This window comes from Ixodes scapularis, unplaced genomic scaffold (genome assembly GCF_016920785.2).
Source record: "Ixodes scapularis isolate PalLabHiFi unplaced genomic scaffold, ASM1692078v2 PGA_scaffold0__279_contigs__length_252992795, whole genome shotgun sequence".
Classification (NCBI taxonomy): Eukaryota; Metazoa; Arthropoda; class Arachnida; order Ixodida; family Ixodidae; genus Ixodes; species Ixodes scapularis.
In genome coordinates, this window is record NW_024609835.1 from 60,738,317 (window position 1) to 60,760,399 (window position 22,083).

At 44.2% G+C, this 22,083-nt stretch overlaps 1 protein-coding gene across 2 annotated transcripts; it reads left to right on the top strand.

Moving 5' to 3' along the window:
• The first annotated feature begins 3,891 nt into the window (after positions 1–3,891).
• On the top strand, positions 3,892–22,083 carry LOC8030293 (splicing factor U2af 38 kDa subunit). 2 transcript variants are annotated; one of them, XM_029978638.2, is made up of 9 exons: positions 3,906–4,008; positions 4,415–4,502; positions 4,711–4,777; positions 7,315–7,394; positions 12,900–12,971; positions 13,042–13,175; positions 14,559–14,597; positions 19,039–19,134; positions 21,686–22,083. In XM_029978638.2, the coding sequence occupies exons 1-9, from the start codon at positions 3,965–3,967 to the stop codon at positions 21,834–21,836; spliced, it is 771 nt and encodes a 256-aa protein (XP_029834498.1). In that variant the 5' UTR covers positions 3,906–3,964; the 3' UTR covers positions 21,837–22,083. The 2 variants fall into 2 exon arrangements, with proteins under 2 accessions (XP_029834499.1, XP_029834498.1); XM_029978639.3 differs by lacking the exon at positions 14,559–14,597 and having other exon boundaries at positions 3,892–4,008.

Consider the following 22,083-nt stretch of genomic DNA (forward strand, 5'->3'; position numbering starts at 1 on the left):
CATGCTTCTGACTGCTGTAACAGTAATGTAATCACTGAAGCTTTCATATATATACTATATAGGTGTTCCATGTAACTTGAGCCAAGGTTTAAAAATATTTTGGTGCATTTTAGGAAAACGAAACCAAACGAATAAGTTTGTTAATTGTTTGGAGCAAGTTGGGCTATTTGTTGTATTTTTCCCAATTAATTCCTTAAATTAATGAATAAACTATTGAAATATTTTATTGAGAGCAACAGTTCCAGTGACAAAGTAATAAAGCACCCTCAGAAACATCCAATTCAGTGTTTTTTTTATCGAGAAACCCTAACGCCTTTTTTTTAGGGCCTCGAACAAAGATTCTGAATTATGAAAAAAATGTGTGACTTTGCCCATGTGCACCTTCTATTGCAGCGCTTTCAGTCATGGCTTGAATAAACTAGGCCTGCATGCTGAGTAGAGCACTGTTGGCTTGGCACTGTTGACAAATTTGTTTTTTTTTTTATGATTCGGGCACGTTTTTTAAACCTTGAAAAACTAATTCTGTTAGAGGTTTCTTGATAGAAACCACTGAATTGGATGATGTTTCTTAGGACGTTCTACAACTTTGCCATTGGAATTTTTGCTCTAAATTGAATATTTAAAATGTTTAGTAATTAATTTTAATTAATTTGGGAATTGGAAAAAATGCAAAAATTAGCCTGAGTTGCTCCAAACAATGAACAACCTTATTCGTTTGGTTTCATTTTCCTAAAATGCACCAAAATATTTTTAAACCTTGGCTCAACTTACGTGGAATACCCTGTATATATATATATATATATATATATATATACACACTGTCAATACCGGGCAACCGCCCACTCAAAATTTAGAGATAATCGAGAAAAAATGGGGGATGGGCCTTGTCTGGTCATCAATTTTACATATTATTGTACTGTGCATATTTTCTGCAATCTTGCATATTTGGGAATGGGTGCTTAATGTGAAATGGGCGGATCCGTGGTATTCTACGGTACCGGGTATATATATATGGGCATGTTGGCTTGGAGGCCGAAGGCATAGAAAACAGGGATGTAGAGATGGTGGAAAACAAAACAGGAGAATTTATTCGACATTTCAACCTGAGGCAGGTCTTCTTCAAAGACCTGCCTCGGGTTGAAACGTCAAATAAATCCTCCTGTTTTGTTATTTTGTTGTTAAACTCATTTTCATTCCTGATTTGGAACATTGGAGACTGCTTTTCTAAAACTTCTAACTGAACATATGTGGAGTGTTTCTATATCTCATTTTTCATTAGGTGCTGAAATGTTAGCAAGAAGGTTTAGTGACTTATGAATCGGCCTTGTGTTTCTATACAAACCATAAATCTCTTGGAATTTTGACATAAGTTATGTCTGTCTGAATCAGCTGAACAAGCTGAACTAGTTCAGCAACTGGCACATATAATTTGACCAAAAGTTCATAACTTTTCACCAAAATTAACAAACCTATACTATCAGCAATATTTGCTTCAGTGTAATACAGTAATACTAAGTGGTCCCCCCCCCCCCCCCCCCCCCCCACCTCCCCAACATGTCTTGCCCCTGGAAAATTTTAGCTTTACTGTTATCTTTATTAGACCCACCTCTTGCACACCGACCGAATGAAACGATATGAAAAAGGGGGGGGGGGGGGGGGGGGGGGGGGGGGATTTATGCTAACATTTTTTCAGAGGCAGAGTTGAAGTTTCACCTGGTGAAACTCATCAGTAAAATACACTTTCTAGGTTCACTATACTAAGGAGTTGCTTTGATGCAGTATCACTGTATTTCAGAACTTGCAAGTGTGCATACAGAGCACACACTTGAGCTCGATGGAAGGTAGCTTTGGGACCAAACCCTGACGAGGTGGACAGCAAAGGAATCTCCGCATCTTGGTACATGTTGTTCATTCTTTGTTCCTGCATATTGGATGACTGTAAAATCAGTGAAATGTGTGCAGAATCTAAAATGACAAAGCCTGTCTGTTACAGGTATGGTTGATGATGCTGAGTGCACATGAGTGATTCCAATAAATCTGCATTTTATTTGTTTGTGCGTGTGCCAATAGCTGCTTGCATCATAGCTAAGACACGGTTGCATTTGCAGCTGGGAGCAGTAACATTGCTGGACTGGAAGCAATCATAGTATCTTCAAACATGAAGGAGAATCTGGAGATTATCTTTGGAGTTTTTCTTTTGTGATCTGCTATTTTTACTTTTTTTATGTGTCGTAAAGACAATGTCAAAATTATTCTAATTTGTGTGTGTGGCAAGAAGGTTGCAATGACATCATAACACCTAGTTTTGATTGGAAGATTGCTCTGGAGAGACGCTGCTGTTCCCCACGATTAAGCAGAGATGCTGGTGGAAGACACGTGCTTGCCAGTGTCATCTTTTTTATAAATTGCTTTTGTCTAAATTGAGACTCTGCTTTCTTTAAATCAAGCTTCGATGAACTGTGCCCATTCACTAAAACGGGTTTCGATGAAATGTTGTTTGATCACCGATAGTAAATCCCAAATTGTGGGTCCCAATAGCATCTGTTCAGTGAAACAAACTTGTCAGCATGAAACAAGGCAAGGTGGAGCGCAATTTTGTCTGCTTCTTGCATAGGATGACGTCAGAATGCCAAGCTCTGATTGGCTCCGATTGCCATTCTCCCAAAGAGCCAATCAAAGCTCGGCGTTCTAACGTCACCGCAGCCACTCCACAAGATAGCAGACGAACTTGCAATCCACATATTCTCTTTTTAATGGCGAGTGTTTTTTACCGATATAAATTCCACAATTGCCCAGACGCCCATTGCGGCTGACTAGCACACACACATTTTTTGTTTTGACAATATTAATTTGCTTGCAGTTGTAATTACCTCTTTTTATGTCGAAATTAGTTTTAATCATTGACATCAATTTTTTAGTGACTTCATCAACTGCAGATCATTTTCTTTTCTTTCGATTGTCGCTGTGGTTGGACTCAAAAACGTACATGCAAATGCGAGGAGGTGAAGAACGCTGGAGAGCCCCTCCCGTGAGGCTATCGAGTAGGGGTAGGGCCGGGTGCCTCGGGATAGCGCTGCCATGAAGGCATCTTGCCTGAATATACAGTCCTAAAAACAATTTTTTATTGATACAAACATATTATATTATCTATAAGGTAGTTTAGAAGTAACAGATGGTCTAGTAAACAAATATTGTTGCACGGAAAGCGATTGGGCGCCGCGGAACAGTTCAGACATGTAAGCAATGCGAGTAGATTTGCCGAGGAAGCTTTGATCACGCTTCGAGACCGTCAAAACTTCGTTTAGACGAGTTGTGCTTTTTTCCTGCGGCATTGCGCTTCCATAAAAATTTCCAAGTGTTCTCAACGGCAGGTTTCACGGCTTGCACATGGTTTTAAAGAACTTCTTCGGCGAATGACGACGAACGAGGAGAAAAAATGTCTGTTCAATGCGCTGCCGCCAGCCTCTGCAACGCTCCAAAAACGCGATTTTTTTTTTTTTTTTAGATGCAAGATGGTCGTTTGGTTAAAGTTACGTTCGGTGCCGCTGCAGCGACCAAGCGGGGCAGTGGTCTCTGCCGAAACTTATGTTGGACCGCAGCGAAGGGTCTATCCACACTGTGGGTCTATCCGCCCTTTCCTGCGGTAAAGGGTGGATAAATGAATCCGGCTGAGCCCTTTGAATCGGGCGGTAGCTTGCGCTACCTAGCCGTTTTGTTTTACAACTTAAGCTTAGAATATTTAAATGTGAAATTTATATTCACTCCGCACTGCAAAGAAAGTGAGGCTATAAAACTCCCTTGCCATCAGTTAATAAGAAAATACTTAGTTTTCTTTTGCTTTCTGCCACCATTCACCTAATCTTTGCTCGGTTCGGGCTAATGACGCCACCTATGTCACGAACAGTTCGACTTTCTTTGCTCGCCCTTGACGGGTCCTGGTTAAGGAAGCGGTTACTCGTTAAAGATGGCTGAGTATTTGGCGTCGATTTTCGGCACCGAGAAAGACAAGTAAGTAATCTCTTTCGCATACGACCCGCGTTATGATAATCGAGGTATTTTGTTCCATATCCGAGAGTCACAAGTATATCGGCAATGTTTTGTTCGGTTTGTTAATTGCGCCACAACGTGGCCGAGAGGTTCGATACGTTTCGGCCATATTAATATGGTGTTCGCGGCTTTATCTTGTTTATATCTTAGTCCCAAATCTTCTATGCTTCGCTTATCTTTACTAGTTACGAAGTTTGTGTTGAAATCAGACCGAATCTTTACGTTGTATATCTTGTTCGCGTGTTTCACGCGCGAACAAGATGTACAATGGACGTGTTTGCTGCGTCCATCGGCAACGCTCGACAGAGCTTTGCTTTATTCACAATTTTTGTTCCGTCTCGTAACTTGCTGTTCTGGCCTTTCGCAGAGTCAACTGCTCATTTTACTTCAAGATCGGAGCTTGTCGACATGGAGACAGATGTTCCCGAATTCACAACAAGCCAACGTTCAGTCAGGTGGGTGCGATGCAGCATAGCGCTGTTAGCGCGTTGACGCGGGGTTCAGTAGGCCTGAACCGTATGCGACGCAGTTATCGTCATTTGAATTCTGAATGTACATAACACCCCTGGAAACAAATTACAACTCCCACCTATGATATATCTACGACCTTTATGGTTTCGAACTGGTTTATAATGTTTATTTCTCGACCTTTCTTGCTTTCAGACTGTACTGCTGCAGAATCTGTACCACAACCCCCAAAATTCTGCGCAGACAGCTGACGGCTCCCATCGTGAGTGAAGTTTCGTACAATTCCGAGTAATTCTTTCACGATGAGAACTATAGTCACTGACAAGGTGACAATGGAAGGGAGGGGCTTCAATTGCCTTGCCTCCTGCACACAAGCTTCTTGCCTTTGACAACGCTTCAGTGTTTCGTTTACCTCGAGCGTGCGCAGCCAAAGCGCAGCGAAAGGCATAAAGCGCGGGTGTCATTCTCACTCTGTCAGTGACCATTGAGCACGGTGTAAGATATTAGGAAGTATTCATCTGTGGCTTACGTGTGGGTGGTGTGCGGTGCATTCTGGGTACATCGCCATCTTTGGGTCCTTGACAAGAAACTCCCACGCCCGCGCGGCTGGACCAGGATTAGCCGCACTACACCGCAAAGCTTTCTCTGGTTTCGGTGACACCGGCATTCGCAGCGCCGGAAAGACGCTACAAATTTGGCTGCTGCATCAAGTCACAGTCGAAGAAGAAAAAAGAAAAAAGCAAGCTTGCGGACTCCCATTTCTTCGAGATTCTGAGAGTCTGAACACACAAGTGCGAGAAAGCACGGTTGCTCTCCATGAGAAGGCAATGCGAATGGCTTGCACGCATTAACTGGAAAGACCTTGACGAAGACGTCGACAAGTACCGAGTGTGTTCAAGGCACTTCTCGGGGGAATGTCGGCAGCGTTTGCTTTCGTTGGACATGAGTGGCAAGATTTCTACAGGGAACTTTGCCTGTCACTGCTGGTCATCGTGACATGCGTCGCTTACATGTGGTTACGATGGACCGAGCGGCAGCGGGTCCTGTCGCGTCGCTTTGTCTGGAAGAATCGCTTCATACTTTAGGCCAAGTTGTGGCAAAAGTTCAACCTTGACAAAGAAACATGCTCGAGAAACTCGAATATGAGCACAAGAGCGGCGGCAAACTGCCATCGAAAAAAATCTCCGTTCATGAGTTTGTTTCTGTCGCCCTTTACTTGCCACTGCTCAGGCAAAAAGAATCATGCTTTCATTGTGCTCCACTTTTTTTCATCAATTCGAGGCGACATGAGAGGAACTGCTGTCGCTCGGGCCGTCGAAACCACATGTAAACAACCCATGTCACAATGAGCGGCAGCGACGGGCAACAGTCAAAGTTTTGTGGAAATCTTATCGCTGATGTCCGAGGAAAGCAAATGTGCCAACACTTACCCAAGAGGAAGTGCCTTGTACATACTCGGTACTTGTCTTTCCAGTTGATGCGTGCAAGCCATTTGTGTCACCGTCTCACAAAGAGTGACTGCTTTCTCACACCCGTGTGTTCGGGCTTTTGGAATCTCGAAGGAACAGGAGTCCGCAAGCTTGCTCTCTTCTTTTTTCTTCTTCGACTACAACTTGTGCAGTAGCTAACCATCACGCATGACACCATACTGGCGCTGCAAATTCTGGTGTCATCGAAACCAGAGAAAGATTCGTGGTGTAGTGCGGCTGGTCCTGGTGCGGGCACGGCTGTCTGCTGTCAAGGACCCAAAGATGGCGATGCAACCCGCACATAAGCCGCAGGTGAATACTCCTAGAGGTGTGGACACCGCCAAATGGCTCCTCAATATGCGGCTATGGCATCTAAAGCAATAAGCTTTGGATGCCATAAAGCTTAATGCTTGATGTTTCGGACATACTTTGTGTGATTTCCTCAGTTAACAGCCGTCACGATAGCGTTGCGAGCTGTTGAGTGCAAAGGTTTTTTGCCGATAGGCTTAGTATTAAGCAATCGTGGTGGACTAAACATTGTCTACAAATAGTGCCGAATGGATTCAACTTCGCTGTTTGTGCCAACGAAGGCGCCAACAAAGCGCAGCACCATGATCAAACAGATCAACAAACGAGTGAGAAGTGAACTATATAAAGTGGAAGTTGCACGAGAACTTAAAATTGGCATCAAGCAAATGGAAAGTGGCCAATACGCAGCGGGTTATGTATAGAAATTTGATATTTTGGCTGAAATCAATTTTTCGGACCACTTGATTATTTGGACAAGTTTTTGGTTCCCTCAGAGTCCGAAAAATTGGTTGGCGACTACAGCATTATTGTGCCAAGCATAGTGGGCACTTAAGGGATGCTGAACTAAAAATCTAGTTTCAGAAAACAATGCAGAATCGATAGGCTACAAATCCGAAAACGTCACTCATAAAGCGGTATCTCCAACGGATTGTTGTATTTTTGTAAAAGAAGAGCGCGCTCGCACAAGGTCAGAAAGACGCGTGACCTCGCGATTTCCTCATTTCCTCCGCTTTTTACTTTGACTCTGCGATTACGCGGAGAGGAAAGGGAGCGAGGCCATTTCTCCTCCCCGTCAACTCTTCTGCGAGAAGATGACGTCAACATTCTTCCTCATTCCCTACTTTATTTTCCAGAAATACGGCCATCCGCTCGAGATATGGCTCTATGAGTGACGTTTCGTGGTTTATGGCACCCTGTTGAACACTTCTGGAAGCCTATTTTGTGAAATCCGAATTTCAGTTGAGCATCCCTTTAATGTAATAACCATCTCCTTATAACTCTGTTTGTTGCATGTTTGCAGTTGCCAACATGACTGAGGAAGAAATGCAGGAACACTTTGACAATTTCTTCGAAGATGTCTTTGTGGAGCTGGAGGACAAGGTTGGTATATCCCCTTAATATTTCCTGCGGTGTCTAAACGTTTTCATACCACGTGAGGACTTTGAGCTCATTTCTGTCTTTTTGGCTGGCGGTAAAGACAAATAATGAAATGCAATATCGGGTTCTTTTGTGTCATGCAAAGGAAAGCATTTTGCGCAGCCTAGTGAGGGACTGAGGATTGATTCTTGGAACAGAAATCTGTTACACGGCGCCTGCACGACGATGAGCCTTCGTCGAGCTGCGGGCCCTTTGACTGGAGTTTAATCGGATCAATTGGGAATCTATGGGCTGTCGCTCTGCCTTGGGAGTCACCGAAGCAGATAAGAAGTGAGACATTTTAATGTTATTGGCCTCGAGATCGACCTAGAGGTGGCGCTACGGTCGCGCTATCATCATCATCAAAGCGGGGATAGGAGAACGGCCGCCCCATAGGCTCCCTACGTTCGTGCGCGCGACGGCGTAGATTCTTGCGTTTATTTTGTCGCATACTATCGGTGGGAAAACAATTCTAGCGGAAAAGGATGCGGTACTGTTCGGGGCTACAGGGAAGATCGAATCGTGTTGCCAGCGTGCGGCCTAAATTTATATAATCGCTTCTGTGGGTGCGTCGTCTGCTCTAGGCAGACATTGGAAAGCATGGATCACCTCGACTGATGCCTGCATGTCTCCGGCTGAACTGGAATATTTATGTTAAATATTTGTTTCTTTTAAAATGGATGTATCGATTCATCAACGTGGGAATTAAAAAAGTAAACAATAAATTCCATCCCAGATAACATAATACTCGTAGTGTGAGCTGTGAAATCGCAGCTTCTATATTTTTTGTTTTTTTCTTTACTTCTAGCTTTTGCAGTAATATAAATAATTATAATGAAGAGTTAGCGCTGTATTGGAAATTACTATGCTATTCAGTTCCTCTGCCCTTTTACTGTGCCATAGCGTGGGTAAGTTTTTTGGAGTCTGAACAAATCTACTGCGTTGCGATGAGGAGAGTGTGTCTCTTCTAGTTAAGATCTGCAAACTGCACGGTTGGCAGGACAACTGAAGCAAGTGAAACAAACTGTTCCAATATATCTGCGTGACTGTAATAAACGAGCGTAACCGAGCAACGCAGCAATGTTCCTGCTATTAAATGCTTTTCTCGGTCGTGTGGGTTCACCCGCTTCAATTTTCTTGGTGAGGGCCGCGGATGTCAAGAGGCTAATACTATAAATGTCTGGCTAAGTAATCTTGTATTCAAACACAGTAGACTCTGTAACCCCAACAATCGACGCGCACCAAGACACAGACAGCATCGGCCGCAGTGATACTCTTTTACTGATGAGGGCTAGCGACCTTCACGAGACTTTCCGATCACCCTCCGCCCTCACCTAACGTATATCGGGACTGGGCAGTTCATTGATTAACGTTCAGATTATTCAAGTAATGCTTTAATTGCAATTTTGTTTTTGCCGGTTAATTCGAGTCTTGTGCTGGAGAAAGTCAACCAAGAATAAAAATATGCCTGCTTTAATATTTTTTTACGTCTTTATTTCTTTTGTGACACTGGCTTGCACAGTAAATCACTTCAGCGTGCTTGTCATTTCACTTTTCACCGAGGGTGATTATACTGTTAAAATAATAACTTTAAAAAATACTTCATTTTATAAGGCTTCCCGTGTTCATAGTTATGCAGGACTCACAACGTTAAGTTTAGAATGGGAATGCAATATGCCATTTATGCCATAGTAAAACCAGTAAAAAAATGTGGTTTCAGCGTTTTTCACGCAATATGACCGGCGAAAAATCAACATACGGATTTATTGATTCATTAGTCTATTAAAGGATAGCGATCAGTCGGGTTAATTTTTTAATCAAACCACAGACCCACTCAACATTCAATGCTTTATAAAAGCCATGGTTTGTGCGAGATAACAAAAATACGTGGGACCAGCGATTGTATACAAACCACCACACTACGATTATGGAAGCTTCCGACTTAATAATAATCGCCTTGGTGAATTTCTACGCACGGGAAACGATACAACACAACCTTTAGTAAGAAGAAACGGCAGCAAAAACATGAAACATTTAATAAGGAATGTCAAGCTCAGCCTGAAACGGGCTTGCGTTGTCGAGATCCATGCTTCTGAGCGTGCGCCCGTAGCAGACGACGCACGGCGGTATCCCCGCTTTCGCGCGTTTCCAATTTCGGCCGCACGGTGGCGACACGGTTCGATCTCGAGGCGAATAGAGTCCGTAAAGCCTAGAAAGACGCTAGGAGGACGAGGTGCAAAATCTGTGGTTGCCTGAACCATTGTATCTCTAGACCGGGGGTTCTCAAATGAGGTTTTAAAGAATGCAGGGGTTCCCCAGTTTACTGCCAGGGTTTCTCAAGCACCCAAGTTTCCTCAATGCCCCCAATATCTAGGTAAAGCTTATTTTCAGCTTGGCGACAATTTATGCATAGCTGAGTCTCACATTCTTGCTACCCAGAAGGGTCAACCTTTAAACCTTTAGCTTAATATATTTTAAATTTACAGTATACTGGCAGTTGCGAGGCAGAATGCATTGCAAAGTTTCATCGGTGTGCGTAAATTGTAAAATAAATTATTGCGGTTTTTATCAGGAACAGACAGTGTTTAGAACAACTGTTGTTTAAAAATTAATATAACACCCAATATTTTTCTTCACTAGATACACAGCAGATTGCCTGGAGGGCGCAGCTGTGAAAACAAAGTTTTCAAAAAGATGTTTACTTTATGCTAACGTCGCGCTGAAAAGTCAAATAAATTTCTTTCTTTTTATGTTGTTGACAAAACCTTTACCGTTAAGTTCCTGGAGAACGCCCACCCCCAAGATATCGTCCATCCGGTTTTTCTGGCTAAATCTGTAGCATAAAAATTCTGAAAAATCCCCCCCCCCCCCCCCTCCCCCCACCTGATTCCGTCGGACTTCACGCGAGGTCCGACAGGAATCCCATCAACCGCGCAATTTGCTGTACCGGCACGACTGAGAAGCGAGTTCATTGCGGGTTCCCGCATTTTTGTCTGCATGCATGATATCGGTATCGGCTCCCGTAACACGCAAGTTGTTCCCACATGTACATTGCACCGTGAATTGCGAATCTGCTGCGTCCGCAACCTGCGGTATCCGTTCTGGTAATGTAAGTTTTGTAGCGGATTGCCGCGTTTATGTTCCACGCGAGTTGGTCCCGCGTGTGTATTCTGTCGTGAAATACGATTCTGTTGCATTCGCTATCTGCGGTATTTGTTCCTGTAACGTACAAGTGTGTAGTTTTTGTGTGCTATCTCTGCACCGAATATCGATCCCTGTGACAGGCTAATTTGTAACTGGTTCCTGTGTTTATTTCACCATAAAACTTCAATCTCCTGCGTCTGCGATTTATGGTATTCGTTCCTGTGAGATGCAAGTTCTCAACCGGTTTTCGCGGCTCTTTTACACCGTGGAGTGCAAATATCCTGCGTCCACAACCTGCGGAATCTTTTCCCGTGACAGAGGAGTTTGTAGCAAATTCCCGCGTGTGATAGCATTGTGAAACGCGAATTTGTGGTGTTCACGATCTGCAGTATCGTCACATGGTTTTTAGCCGGTGCCAGGGTGTTTATCATTAATTTTTGATAAAGTTTTGCTGTGGCATCCCCTAAGGTAGCCCACACCATGCTTTTCACCATTTATCGCTTCGTTTTGGCTGGGCAGTCTTTCGGAACTTTACGTTATATCCTTTATGAAAGACATCCACAAAGTGTGAAAACAATGCCACAGCTAAATCGGCCATTAAATTCCGCTTAAAGGGGTACTCCAGCCGTTTTTTGAGCTACCCAAACAAATTTCGTTTTCGGACTATCTGGATTTTAGTTTCACGGTATGCTATTTTCTCAAAATTCAAGATAGCAATTGAGAAAACCGTAGATAAGGATGATGCCGAAAGGAATATTCAAATTTCCGCACGCTCCCAGTAGTGCGACGTTACAGATGGTACAGACTTTCAGGTCGCGCAGGAAACACGATGGAAAAGAAATGTGAAAATTCAATAACCCCACAATGTGTTTTAGGGGCGAAGCTCCTCAGGGTTTCGCCTTATCCGTCCGGCGTCCGTGCTCACATCAATCTTGCTGGAGCTCGTGCACGTGCTCGTGTAAGAAAAAAAAAAGATGACGAAAAAAAAAAAAAAAAATTTGTGCAGTCAACAGGATTCGAACCTGTGCGGGAAGACCCCAATGGCTTTCTAGTCCATCGCCTTAACCACTCGGCCACGACTGAAGGACAAGTAGGGGGCTCTGAGATGTGGTAGTAACTCAAAAGCTGGGGATGTCATGGATGAAACGGTGCATGTAGCCGCTCAACGTCTATACAATAGAGGGCGCTGCGATAAAATGCGTATATAATCGCATTAAACATTGCATGCATTGGCTCAACGTTTATAGACGAGAGGGCGCTGCGGTCAAATGCTCAAGTGCATATATAACCACGTTCCATACCACACATGCTCTTTCTTTCATGGATGAAAACGAATGAAAGGCTTGGCATGCTGCGGCTAAGCATTTACGCAGACAAGCTCCACCAAAGCTTCGCCCCAATCAACATCATTCACCACATGGAGATGCGGTCAATTTTTCTTTTCAAACAATATTTGGGGAACTACAGTCGCGTGTATTGGTCTGTTGAGCTGATTTTGAAGCAAATCACCGACTGAAAAAATCGCCGGAACACTGAGTTAGCTTTTCCTTTTGTCCCGTTAACAAATAATAGTTTTACTAAAGTTAAATTTACGCCAAAAAGCGGAACGGGGAAAATGTGTTCAAAGTGCTTGAACCTCTACCTTTTCTTTAGGATCGACGGACTGAAAATAATTTGTAAAAAAATAAGCATACAGTGTAAACAAGTGAAACATTCTGGGAATACTCTCCAGATGTTAATAGATGTAAATATAACATTTTTCAATATCAACAGTTTTTGCAAAAATTATTTTTTCTGGCCAGTGTTCCCCATTAAACGGTCTCACCTTTTCTCTTACTGCTTGTACTGTTGGTGTAGTTACTAGCTGGCAAACTGTTTTGTTGCAAGGACAGTAAGAGGAGAGTGTTTCTCGCCTGCCTTCCTATACTTGGCATTGACATTTTTCGTGCTATGTTGTCAAGGCTAGCATAGTTTCTGCAGCACTTCAATACTGGCCAAGCTACTCGCTCAAGAATATGACTTTGTTTGTCATTTCCTTTGGATGAGAGCACATGCAAGTGGGACTTATGATGGAGCTACTTGTTCGCGCAGCAGTGTGGAGCTGCAGCACTCAGAGCTGTGCTAGCCTTGATGGTGTAACACAAAAAGGTTGATACAGAGTATAGGCTCGGAAACCGAAAAGGTTGAAAACCTCCATCGAGAGTAGTGGTTTTGCTGTTGTATCGTTGCAAGTCTGAAACGGGGATTAAGCTCTGAACGGGCCCAGTCCAGTCCACTCATCTGCTGTGGGTCGAGATTGCATTTGTTCCTGGCTTTCTGTTTCAGTACGGGGAGATTGAAGAGATGAACGTGTGCGATAACCTTGGCGACCACCTTGTGGGCAACGTCTACGTGAAGGTGAGGGAAAGTCCCGTTGCACCCCTTTCACCTCTGCCTTCCGATTCCCGTGTAACCCTTGCTCCCGCAGTTTCGCAGGGAGGAAGACGCGGAAAAAGCGGTGGCAGACCTGAACAACCGCTGGTTTGCGGGCCACCCGATCTACTCCGAGCTGTCGCCTGTGACAGACTTCCGTGAGGCCTGTTGCCGCCAGTATGAGATGGGGTAAGTGGACTACTACTGCTGCCGGTACGCGCAGTCTGCGGGACGGTGGGCCCAAATGCGGGATTGTTGCTTATGCCCAAAATGCTTCTCGGTTGAGTCGTCAAACTTTATGAATCGAGTTTGTGCCTTTTGTCCACACTGTTCATCGTACCAGTAGCTTCTGCAGTCGTCATTTAGCTACGCACGAAAAGTGTGACTAGGCGGCAGTCAGGCTAACTGTATTGTCACTACTTCTGTGGAATTGAAGTGAAAGCCCCCTTGGTTCCTGGGGAAAATTTGTTTGAAGCTACCTCAGTGTGCCAGTGGAAAGGACTGGAGTGACACCCCTTTTGGAAGGGAGGGAATTCCATTCCTGTGTGCAGAAATTCCAAGCTGTACATTTTGAGGAATCTTATCTGTTAATGCAAGAGGACTTACAGTCACAATGCATAACTCATACTTGTCTCGCCTTGCAGCAATAATATTTTGTGAGTCTTTTGTTTTTTACATAGGTGGCCAGCCCCTTTGCTTGCTTTAGCATGAGCCGTATGGATTACGCAGTGCTATGTATATTACATTGCAATAGTTCTTTATCATTCTGGTGAAGCAAGGACTTGCTTTTATGCTGAAAGCAATGTTTTGTGGTAGCACTTTTGGGTGCAGTCATGAGGTAGTGTTTGTGGCTCACTTGGCGGAAAGGCAGTTACTCTGGCAAATTTACCTTTCCTGGTTAGAATCAAAAGCTTCTCAATAGGGCACCTGCAGAGTGATGTGAGTCAGTATGACTCATTGAAGATGCTGTGAATTGAAGGTCAGTTGCAGAATTACGAGGATATAGGGACTTCTGTCACAAAGCACCTGGGGCTATGAGCAACGCCCCAGGGATCTCTTGAGGTAGGGACTGTCCAGGGTTTGAGCTCTCTGCCACATGCTTTGGAGGCCAAAACGGAACCTCAACACCATGAAGACTGCGACTCCTTCTTGGCTAGTCATTCTCAACTTTCCAGACAGACTCTCTTCGTCCTTGGTCTTCTCAGCAGACACATGCCGCTGTGAAAATTTAGTTTAGTGTTTGCTTGACAGAGTCCATTCCTTGGTATGGTCTAGGATTGTTCATCTATGGCCATTATTTCCACCAATGTAGTGCTGGTTCCTGGCTGAAGACTGGATTTTCTTTCTCACTCGATTTGGTTTTCCGTCGACCTTCCATTGCTTCTGCTTCATTACTCTTCAAACGTTTTCTATCTGCCAGTGTGGCTAAGCAGGACAGCTTTTTCTCGGGCATAGGGCAATGGAAAGAATCACTCTGTCCAAGTCGTGTTGCAGGGTGCCCCGGTTTAATGAACCGTGCACATGCCATTGTACGTACTCACGAGTAAGTAACTGTGTGCCCTGTCTTTTTAGCTTGAAAGCAAAGACTTGGCGTACCACGGAGGCCTCCGAGTAAGTTGCATCTTTTCGTGTGGGGGTACTCTAGTTGGGTGGTCGAAGACTTCTGAGTAGGTGCCTCGTTGAGAGTGAGATGTCCACTGTCCCTAAGGCCCTCGCCGGCCCAGTCTTGTCCCCGCCTCACTAGTGACTCCTTGTGGTTGGTGGGAGCTCGCAGTCTTTGGTGACCACTCGCTTCCGTGTACCCCTGTTCTTCCACAGCTCGCATTTTCAGCGCCAGCATTCAATTGCAGCTCGGCATCCTCCAGCATTCCTTTCCAGCTCTAGATGTGCAATAATCCTTTGAAGGGAAGGGGCGAAGCTAGCTGAACTGCAGCTCTGACATGAGACTCTTCGTTTTTCAGCGTCCACCTTCTCTTCCTTCCCATCTTCTCTGTAGCCTAGCCGGTGGATTCCTGCACCTTCTGCTTTTTTCCCGCTCTAGCGTTTCTTTTCAGCTCAGTGTCCGGTCTCCTTCGAAGTTCGTAGCCTTTCTTTTCAGCTTAAAATCCAAATTGGCTCTGAGAGGGTAAGTTGTTGCCTATTAAAAGCCTAAAACACTCCACAAAATTTCTAGCTAGTGCCCGCTTAGGCCAGGGTGGTTAATTGCCTCATTTGTTGACTGAAACTGTGGCAATTTTGTAATAATTTTTTTTTCCTGGAAAAGTTGAGCAGTGCAGCGGCATACTAGACATGATAAGAACTGTCTGCTTTTTTTTCTTTTTGCTGGTAATTTGTAGACCTTTGTATTAACCGACAGTCACATCTATTGTCATTCGTGACGTTTGCTTCCAGGGAAGCAGTGAGTATGGTGCAACATATTTTTGTTTGAAAGTGACCTTAGAGGAGTAGATAATTCTGCACTTGCCATGTCCCAACATGACTTTTGCTCCCACATTTCCCGGACGTTATACAGCTGTAGCTATTTGGGCTTGGTCTTCGGTAGGGGATTCAAGGCCCTAGGAATGCCTGCACAGAGTTCTAGGATTCATGGTTTGTTGCTTCGTCTGTTGGTTCCTTACTCATACTAGTTTATCATACTAGTTCATCTAGAAGGAAAGAAAATTTAATTGTAGAAAGTATGTTATTTCTTTTATCTGTAGCACACAAACATGGCTCCAAGCATAACAAAATAGAAACTTGTGATCAGATCCAGGGTCCTCTCAGTGGTCTTGAAGTTAAAACATTATTATGACATCTAAAATGGTGTTGTGTTACGACTGCAATGCTTGCCTGTAAAATGTTTGCAGAAGGGCATTTGATGTTTTCCAATCAATGTGTGTTATGTGCAATTCAAACCTGCCTCATGGCATGGTGAAAAGAAGAAAGGTAAACCCTCCTGTCTAATTCTGCTATAATTAAAGTTGTCTTGGGTACACGTGGCTCATAATAACTTGGTCGAAAAACTTTGTGAGGCTGAACTCGCTTCAAATCAAAATGCCAATTTTATTGTCAAAATGTTCAAGTCTTTGGAGTATTATGAGTACTGGGACATTCAACTGTTAAGCATAATTATTTCTCTAAATATTTTTGGAAGGAGTAACATTTGGTTGCAGGAAAGGAACAAAGCACTTTTCAGAATTGTTTGCTGTGTAGTGCTTAGCAGGTACAGATAACCAGTTTTCAAGGTTTTTTTCTTGCCGTTGAAGTTTTTAACAAAGGTTCCTCACACTAATTCCTGAGATAAGTTTCTTTATTGTTTCCAGCAATTTGTGTTACATTTTATGTACGCTAGTTCTGGACCGTTCTGGGCCTATCCAGCTATTTGTAATTAGTACATTTTTTCATAGACTTCGGGGATATGTAGAGGAAAAAATTGGACTTGCTTATGAAAGTCAAAGTTGCCTTTGTTAAAGCTACTCTGTCCAAGCTTTTCTTAATTTTAGTGCCTTTTGGATTTGAGAGGAGCTCAATTTTACTATTTCTTTTCCCATGAAATTGAGAGGGCACTGGCTGGAAATTATGTGGTGGGTGTCTATGCAAACTGCGGTAGCCTGCTTGTGTGCCTATGTGTCTTTTTGCAGCTTCTAGAAATTGGAACCAACATTTTGACAGCAAAGAGAATTTTTTTCAGCAGTTTATTTTCCAGCCTCACTCTAAATCACAGTGTACTTCCCTCCACATTTGTGGATTGCAGAGCTACAAAGAAGCGCTACACTTCACGTTACTTGTTTTGAAGGTGCACCCTTCCGTGCTGGGAATATAATAATGCCATAGTAGCTCGCAGGAGATACAACATTGCAACATCTGTCTGATCACTTCTACTCTTTCCCGAATAACTCGGCAGTGCTAAAACGACAGTAAAACATGCTGATATGCTTTTAGCAAGCATGATATACAGCTGATATAGGAACAGTTGGAGATGGAGTCACTACTACCTTCATTTCAGCTTATTCCACTAACAGAATGAGGTAAATATAGATACTGCATGTGTAGGCACATTCTACATCATTGGCTTTTTGGTGTTTTTTTGTTGATGTGGTTGCCGAATACTGCTGCTCTCGGCAACCACAAGGGGTCACACCTAGCGTTACTACTGGCTCCTATAAGACTGAGCCCTTGCAACGCAAACTGTACCTGAAGTGCTCTGCTCATTACTAACAATGTCTGGATCTTTTTTCTTTTTTTTTTTTTTTTTTTTTGTCAGCACATAGTGTTTTGTACAAAATCAGTTTGAAGTCTTAATTGAGGAGAAGGTATCTTTGCGGAATCTGTGGTGGTGTTTGGGGGGACAGGATTATTAGAATTCGATAAGCATCTTTGCTATTGCCATCTCTGGCACAGCTGGGGATTTTGTTCATAGTTCTGTCTCATTGTTTTAGTGCAATTTGAATATGGCAATGACATAACCATTATAGTAATGATTAAATAGCATAAAATTTCTCATTATTGATTGCAAATGGACCCTGGCAAGTAGTGCCGTTACCGATACGCCAACAGTTGAGTCAGATCTTAGTAGCTACTTGAAGCTGATGTGTTGCTAAAGGGTCACACACTGCACCTAATAACTCTTGGGGATCATGCCTCTATCAACTACATTATTGGTTTTCTATGTGCTAGACTTCTAAAGAGAACACCCCATTTCTGTCAGCTGTAGATAGTACAAGCTGCCAATTTAGACGGAAACCTTCAAACTAAGGCTTTTGCATTTGTACCGGGACCTCTACAGTGCAGTCTTGTTTCGCAAGTGTAGCTCCCGCTAATCACTCATGCGATCGATTTTCAATGCCAAGTTGTAGCCCATCTATGCAGTATACTTTGTGTTACCAAGATAAATTCAAAGTTTAAATGAGTTGCCCAAATTCGAATAATTCCTTTTTGTTAAATTGGTTTGCTTTAAACTAGTTGCATAGCACCACCGACATACGGGGTGGATGAAAATTTCTTGTTCTCACATAGTTCAAAACTCACAAAGAGTTTGGTAATCCTTTCTTTCCCTTTCCACATGTAAGCTATAATGTAAATAAGGAATGGGGTGTGTCTGTTATGTCACATGCCTTTGATGCATTAACCCCTTTGGATCAACATGCTTTGCTGCCCTCTCTCAGATAGAAAGCTTTTGTGTGTCATTTTGCATAGTTTGTTGCACCCATCGAGCAAGAAAAAAAAACACTCATAAATATTATAGTATGCAAGTCTTGAGTAATGAGAGGCCTTCCATGGTTCTTGATAGTGCATACAACTGTGCACATAATACAAGCGTAAGGGTGCTACTGGAGGAGTGCAAACTTGCCGTGCTTTTGAAGAAAACATTTTATTGGTCCAGTTTTGCTTACTCTCACTAAATGAGATCTCTGTCGCTTATCTTAAAAAATTGCCAATATTGCATTTATTTTTTTTTATGTGCAACATTAAACATCTTGCGAGCATATTCAGTACTCCTAAACTACTGGTAATGCTTCATATTTTTTGTAAAGTCAACAATTTTAGCTTTTAACTGATATACTGCAACTGTTCCCTAAAGGGGCCCAATGACCAAACTTTTGATGGAATGTCACTAAAAGCAAGGCAAAATGTATGGCCTCAGAATGGTTCACTTAATATGAGATCATGTGTCTTTTTGGATTTGAAACAATTGCTAGACTCAGCAAGAGCAAATATTCAATTTAGACGTAGTGGAACCTATTGGTCTGCCTTATCTTCATCTGTTACAATGATGTAGCCTAGTTTTAAAGCTTGACTCTTTTTTTCATTACGAGACATGACTTCGCTACTATTTCAGCTGTACACTATGCTTTCATCGCCTTGAGCTGTTACAGTAGTAGGGCTACAGCCGAAAGGACCCGGATCTAAAATGGGAACGCTTGCCGACAGAGTTGCTGCGAAAGTTGAGCCTTCAGCCTTGGCCGGGATGCCGTTTTCTTGAGTTTCCTCCTTTGGGAAGTGAGCCTGTGTGAGGCAACTGGACGAAGTCGCAGGATGCATGGGTGTCCCCCCTTCTTTCCCTGTTATCTAGGGAGTGCACTCGCAGTGGCTTTTGCAACTTCATGCACCTCAAGCCGATCTCGAGGGAGCTGCGCAGGGAACTGTACGGCCGCAAGCGCCGCAGGAGGTGAGTCATCCTTGGGGATTCCCCAGGTGCCAGAGCACAAAGGCTCGTCCACACAGTTGCATTCGAGCTTGACTACAGTCGCTTGCACTGCTTCAGTCGACCTGTTGCTATGGCAACACGACGAGCCAATGGGGAATCGCTGTGCAGCATGACACAGCACAACGCAGCTATGTGAACGAGCCATGATTTCAGTTGAAAAGAAGTTTTTCTTTAGGGTGGCAGTGCACAATCCGCACCTGGGATGGCTTGCTAGAATAGTGTCTCAGCTGAGGTTGAGTGAGAAAAAGCACTGCAAAGGCAAGCGCACGAGCGGTTTGAGTCCCGCTCAGCTTGTGTGTCGGCTGTGGCAGCGCTTTTTCCCCCCCTCAGTCTCAGCCAAGACACTGTTTCTAGCAAGCAGGCCCTGGTCAAGAAATTGTCATACCAGGCATGTCTTGACAAATGCCTGCTGTATTAGCTAAAAAAAAAAAAAAAAAAGTTTTTATCACACATAAGTTATTATTAACATACTCTGTCATTCACAAAATCCATCACTACTCATCATAAGAATCACCACTCATCATAAGAAACAATCTACAGTAGTTTACAGCACGAAAAATTTAAACTTTTAGACACTTACAAGTCTGTAATATATGGCACGCTTGTCGAGGTTTTTGATCAAAAACGGTTGACGTGAGGGCCCAACTACCTAAAAAAACAGTGTTTGTGACTCGAAATCTGACATACTGCACAAAAATTGCTGCTCAAGAATTGAAAGAAAAGTAACACTCATGACGAACAGGAACTGCCTAACTACAGACAGGTATCAATGAAAGAGGAGGCAAACAGAGAAATAAAGACTGCACAAAGGTTTTGGAGTATGTAGTAGGCCATCTGAGGCACATATTCAATAATAAAAGTAATGGAGTGCATGAGCCATTACTTTTGTTGCTGCTGAAACACCAATAGAAACACTAAGCATTGGAGCATTGAAGGAAACGCCGAGCACATGGCTGCGGAGTCGCTTCCCGTGACTCCTTCCGACGACGTAGTGCATGAACTATACCTCTGGTCTTGATTCTACTCTTTTCTAGTTTTTCTCAGCAAGTCAGCATCTTCATGGCAGAAAGGAAACATTGAGCAGTCTCTCGACACCATAATTTAGTGTTTCACACACAAAAGAGTAAATTACATTTTAGAGGTAGTTCAAGAAGCTCGACTCCCTGAACGAGAGTTCTTTTATTACGACCATTAATAGTTTGCAGAAGGTTTTTTTTTTTTTTGTTTTTTTTTTTTATGGAAGTTGATAGCTGAGTGACAGCAAACTCTGTAAAGTTTCAAAACGCAGGTGATGCACGAGCAGTTTACAAAAGCCGTCATAGGTACGAACTACATCTAGGCACCTCTCATCCGCCCATTTAAGTTGTCTAGTTGCGCTCTACTTCCCAAAACGAAAGTGCGCAAATTGTCCCCAGAGTAACTTTCGCTCTGACGCTTGTCAGTGGCCGCAGCCTGTAGGAACCTGCTCTGACCTCTCGGTCCCTTGCAGTGGGCTTAAGATATTTGCGTTGAATTTGCCAATTTTCTTTCGGGTGCCGCCGTTTTGGTGCTTAGTGCAAGGCGGGTGCAATCGGCAGCTGTTAAATTCTTTCCACGCTTCAGTTGTGGTGTTGGGAAGCACGGGCACAAGGTGAACTCGGCCTCTCGCTGCCCTACGCGGTTTTTGAAAGTGCCCCTCTGTCTCCCTAGGCCGTCGGAAACAAACACCCATGCAGGGTTTCTATGGTCGGCTTTTCAGAAAAGCTTTAGAGTGGTTCCTGCTTTCTTCGTGCTGCGATTAGGTCGAAAATCTGTCAGTGCCACTACAGTTCCCGGAACGCCTCCCTGACTAAAGAGAGCGGGCCCTCGATTTCCGCCTGACGACGTCATAGAGGTGTCCCACCGTCTCCGGCCGCGATCGGAGCGATGTCGCAGCGGCGGTGGCGGATGTGGCAAGCGCCCGTTCCATCGCAGGTCACTCTCCGGCTTGACAGGTCGTGGAGGCTTAGGCAGACTACGGCGACACTCGCATTCGCTCTTACTTTTTGCCGCGACTTCCGGTGCCAACCGCTGGGATCACGACGTCCGACAGAGCGACACTCCGGCTTTCGAGACATTGTTTGTTGCCGCTTCGGGACCGCTTTCGGGACCTGTTTTGACACATGGGCGGTAAAGGACGCCAAACACACCGGTCGGAGACGGGATCGAGGCACCGTAGCGCCACTCTAGCTACCTGCTGAAATCTGTCGCCCCCCCAAATTCTCAATGCCATAGTCCTAGTCTGCCTTTTGGCAAGTCTGCCCCTGCTTGGGCAATCTCCATTTGCTCTGTCCTAGACTGCAATAAAGTTTTCTGGGGATGATAAAGTGTTTCTCACGATTTCTGGTAAAGCTTCGGGTAACTGGCAAGAATGATTTTAAGCACCCTGATGGCAAGAGTTTTCTTGCTATGAAGTGTAGCTTACTTAGTGGCTCCAGCAGAGACGGGAGTAATGCATCTCTCTCGCTCAATCGTTCTTGTGTCCTTACCCCAGGTCTCGCTCTGGATCCCGTGGCGGGGGCAGTCCCCGTGGGCCGAGACGACGCAGCCGAAGCCGCGAGCGCAGGCGTCGCAGCCGCAGCCGTGAGCGCAGGTCTCGCTCGCGGGAGAAGAAGGACCGCGAAGAGCGTGCGGGTCGCTTCTAAAGCTTGGGTCGGCACCAAACAGCCCGACCGCTCGCAACGCGAGGGTCGTTGGTGCCGCGAAGACCATAGATTGACACCTACCGTGTGTCCTTTCATCCTCCCTTCTATCGCTCGGTGTTGTTTATACCATTTCCTCTTACTTCGCCGCTGCACGTTGAGACGAGAGCAGCACGAGGCTCCTAGCTGTTCATGTTCTGTGTTTCCCTCAACACGAGGAATAAATGAATCTGTCATTGCACAATCTTCA

Bases quoted from the DNA above. Each gene is read 5' to 3' on its own strand.
- LOC8030293 (XM_029978638.2), top strand. From the start codon at position 3,965: ATGGCTGAGTATTTGGCGTCGATTTTCGGCACCGAGAAAGACAA. The intron at 4,778-7,314 runs GTGAGTGAAGTT...GCATGTTTGCAG, and splicing joins GACAGCTGACGGCTCCCATC to TTGCCAACATGACTGAGGAA. The intron at 19,135-21,685 runs GTGAGTCATCCT...TCCTTACCCCAG, and splicing joins GGCCGCAAGCGCCGCAGGAG to GTCTCGCTCTGGATCCCGTG.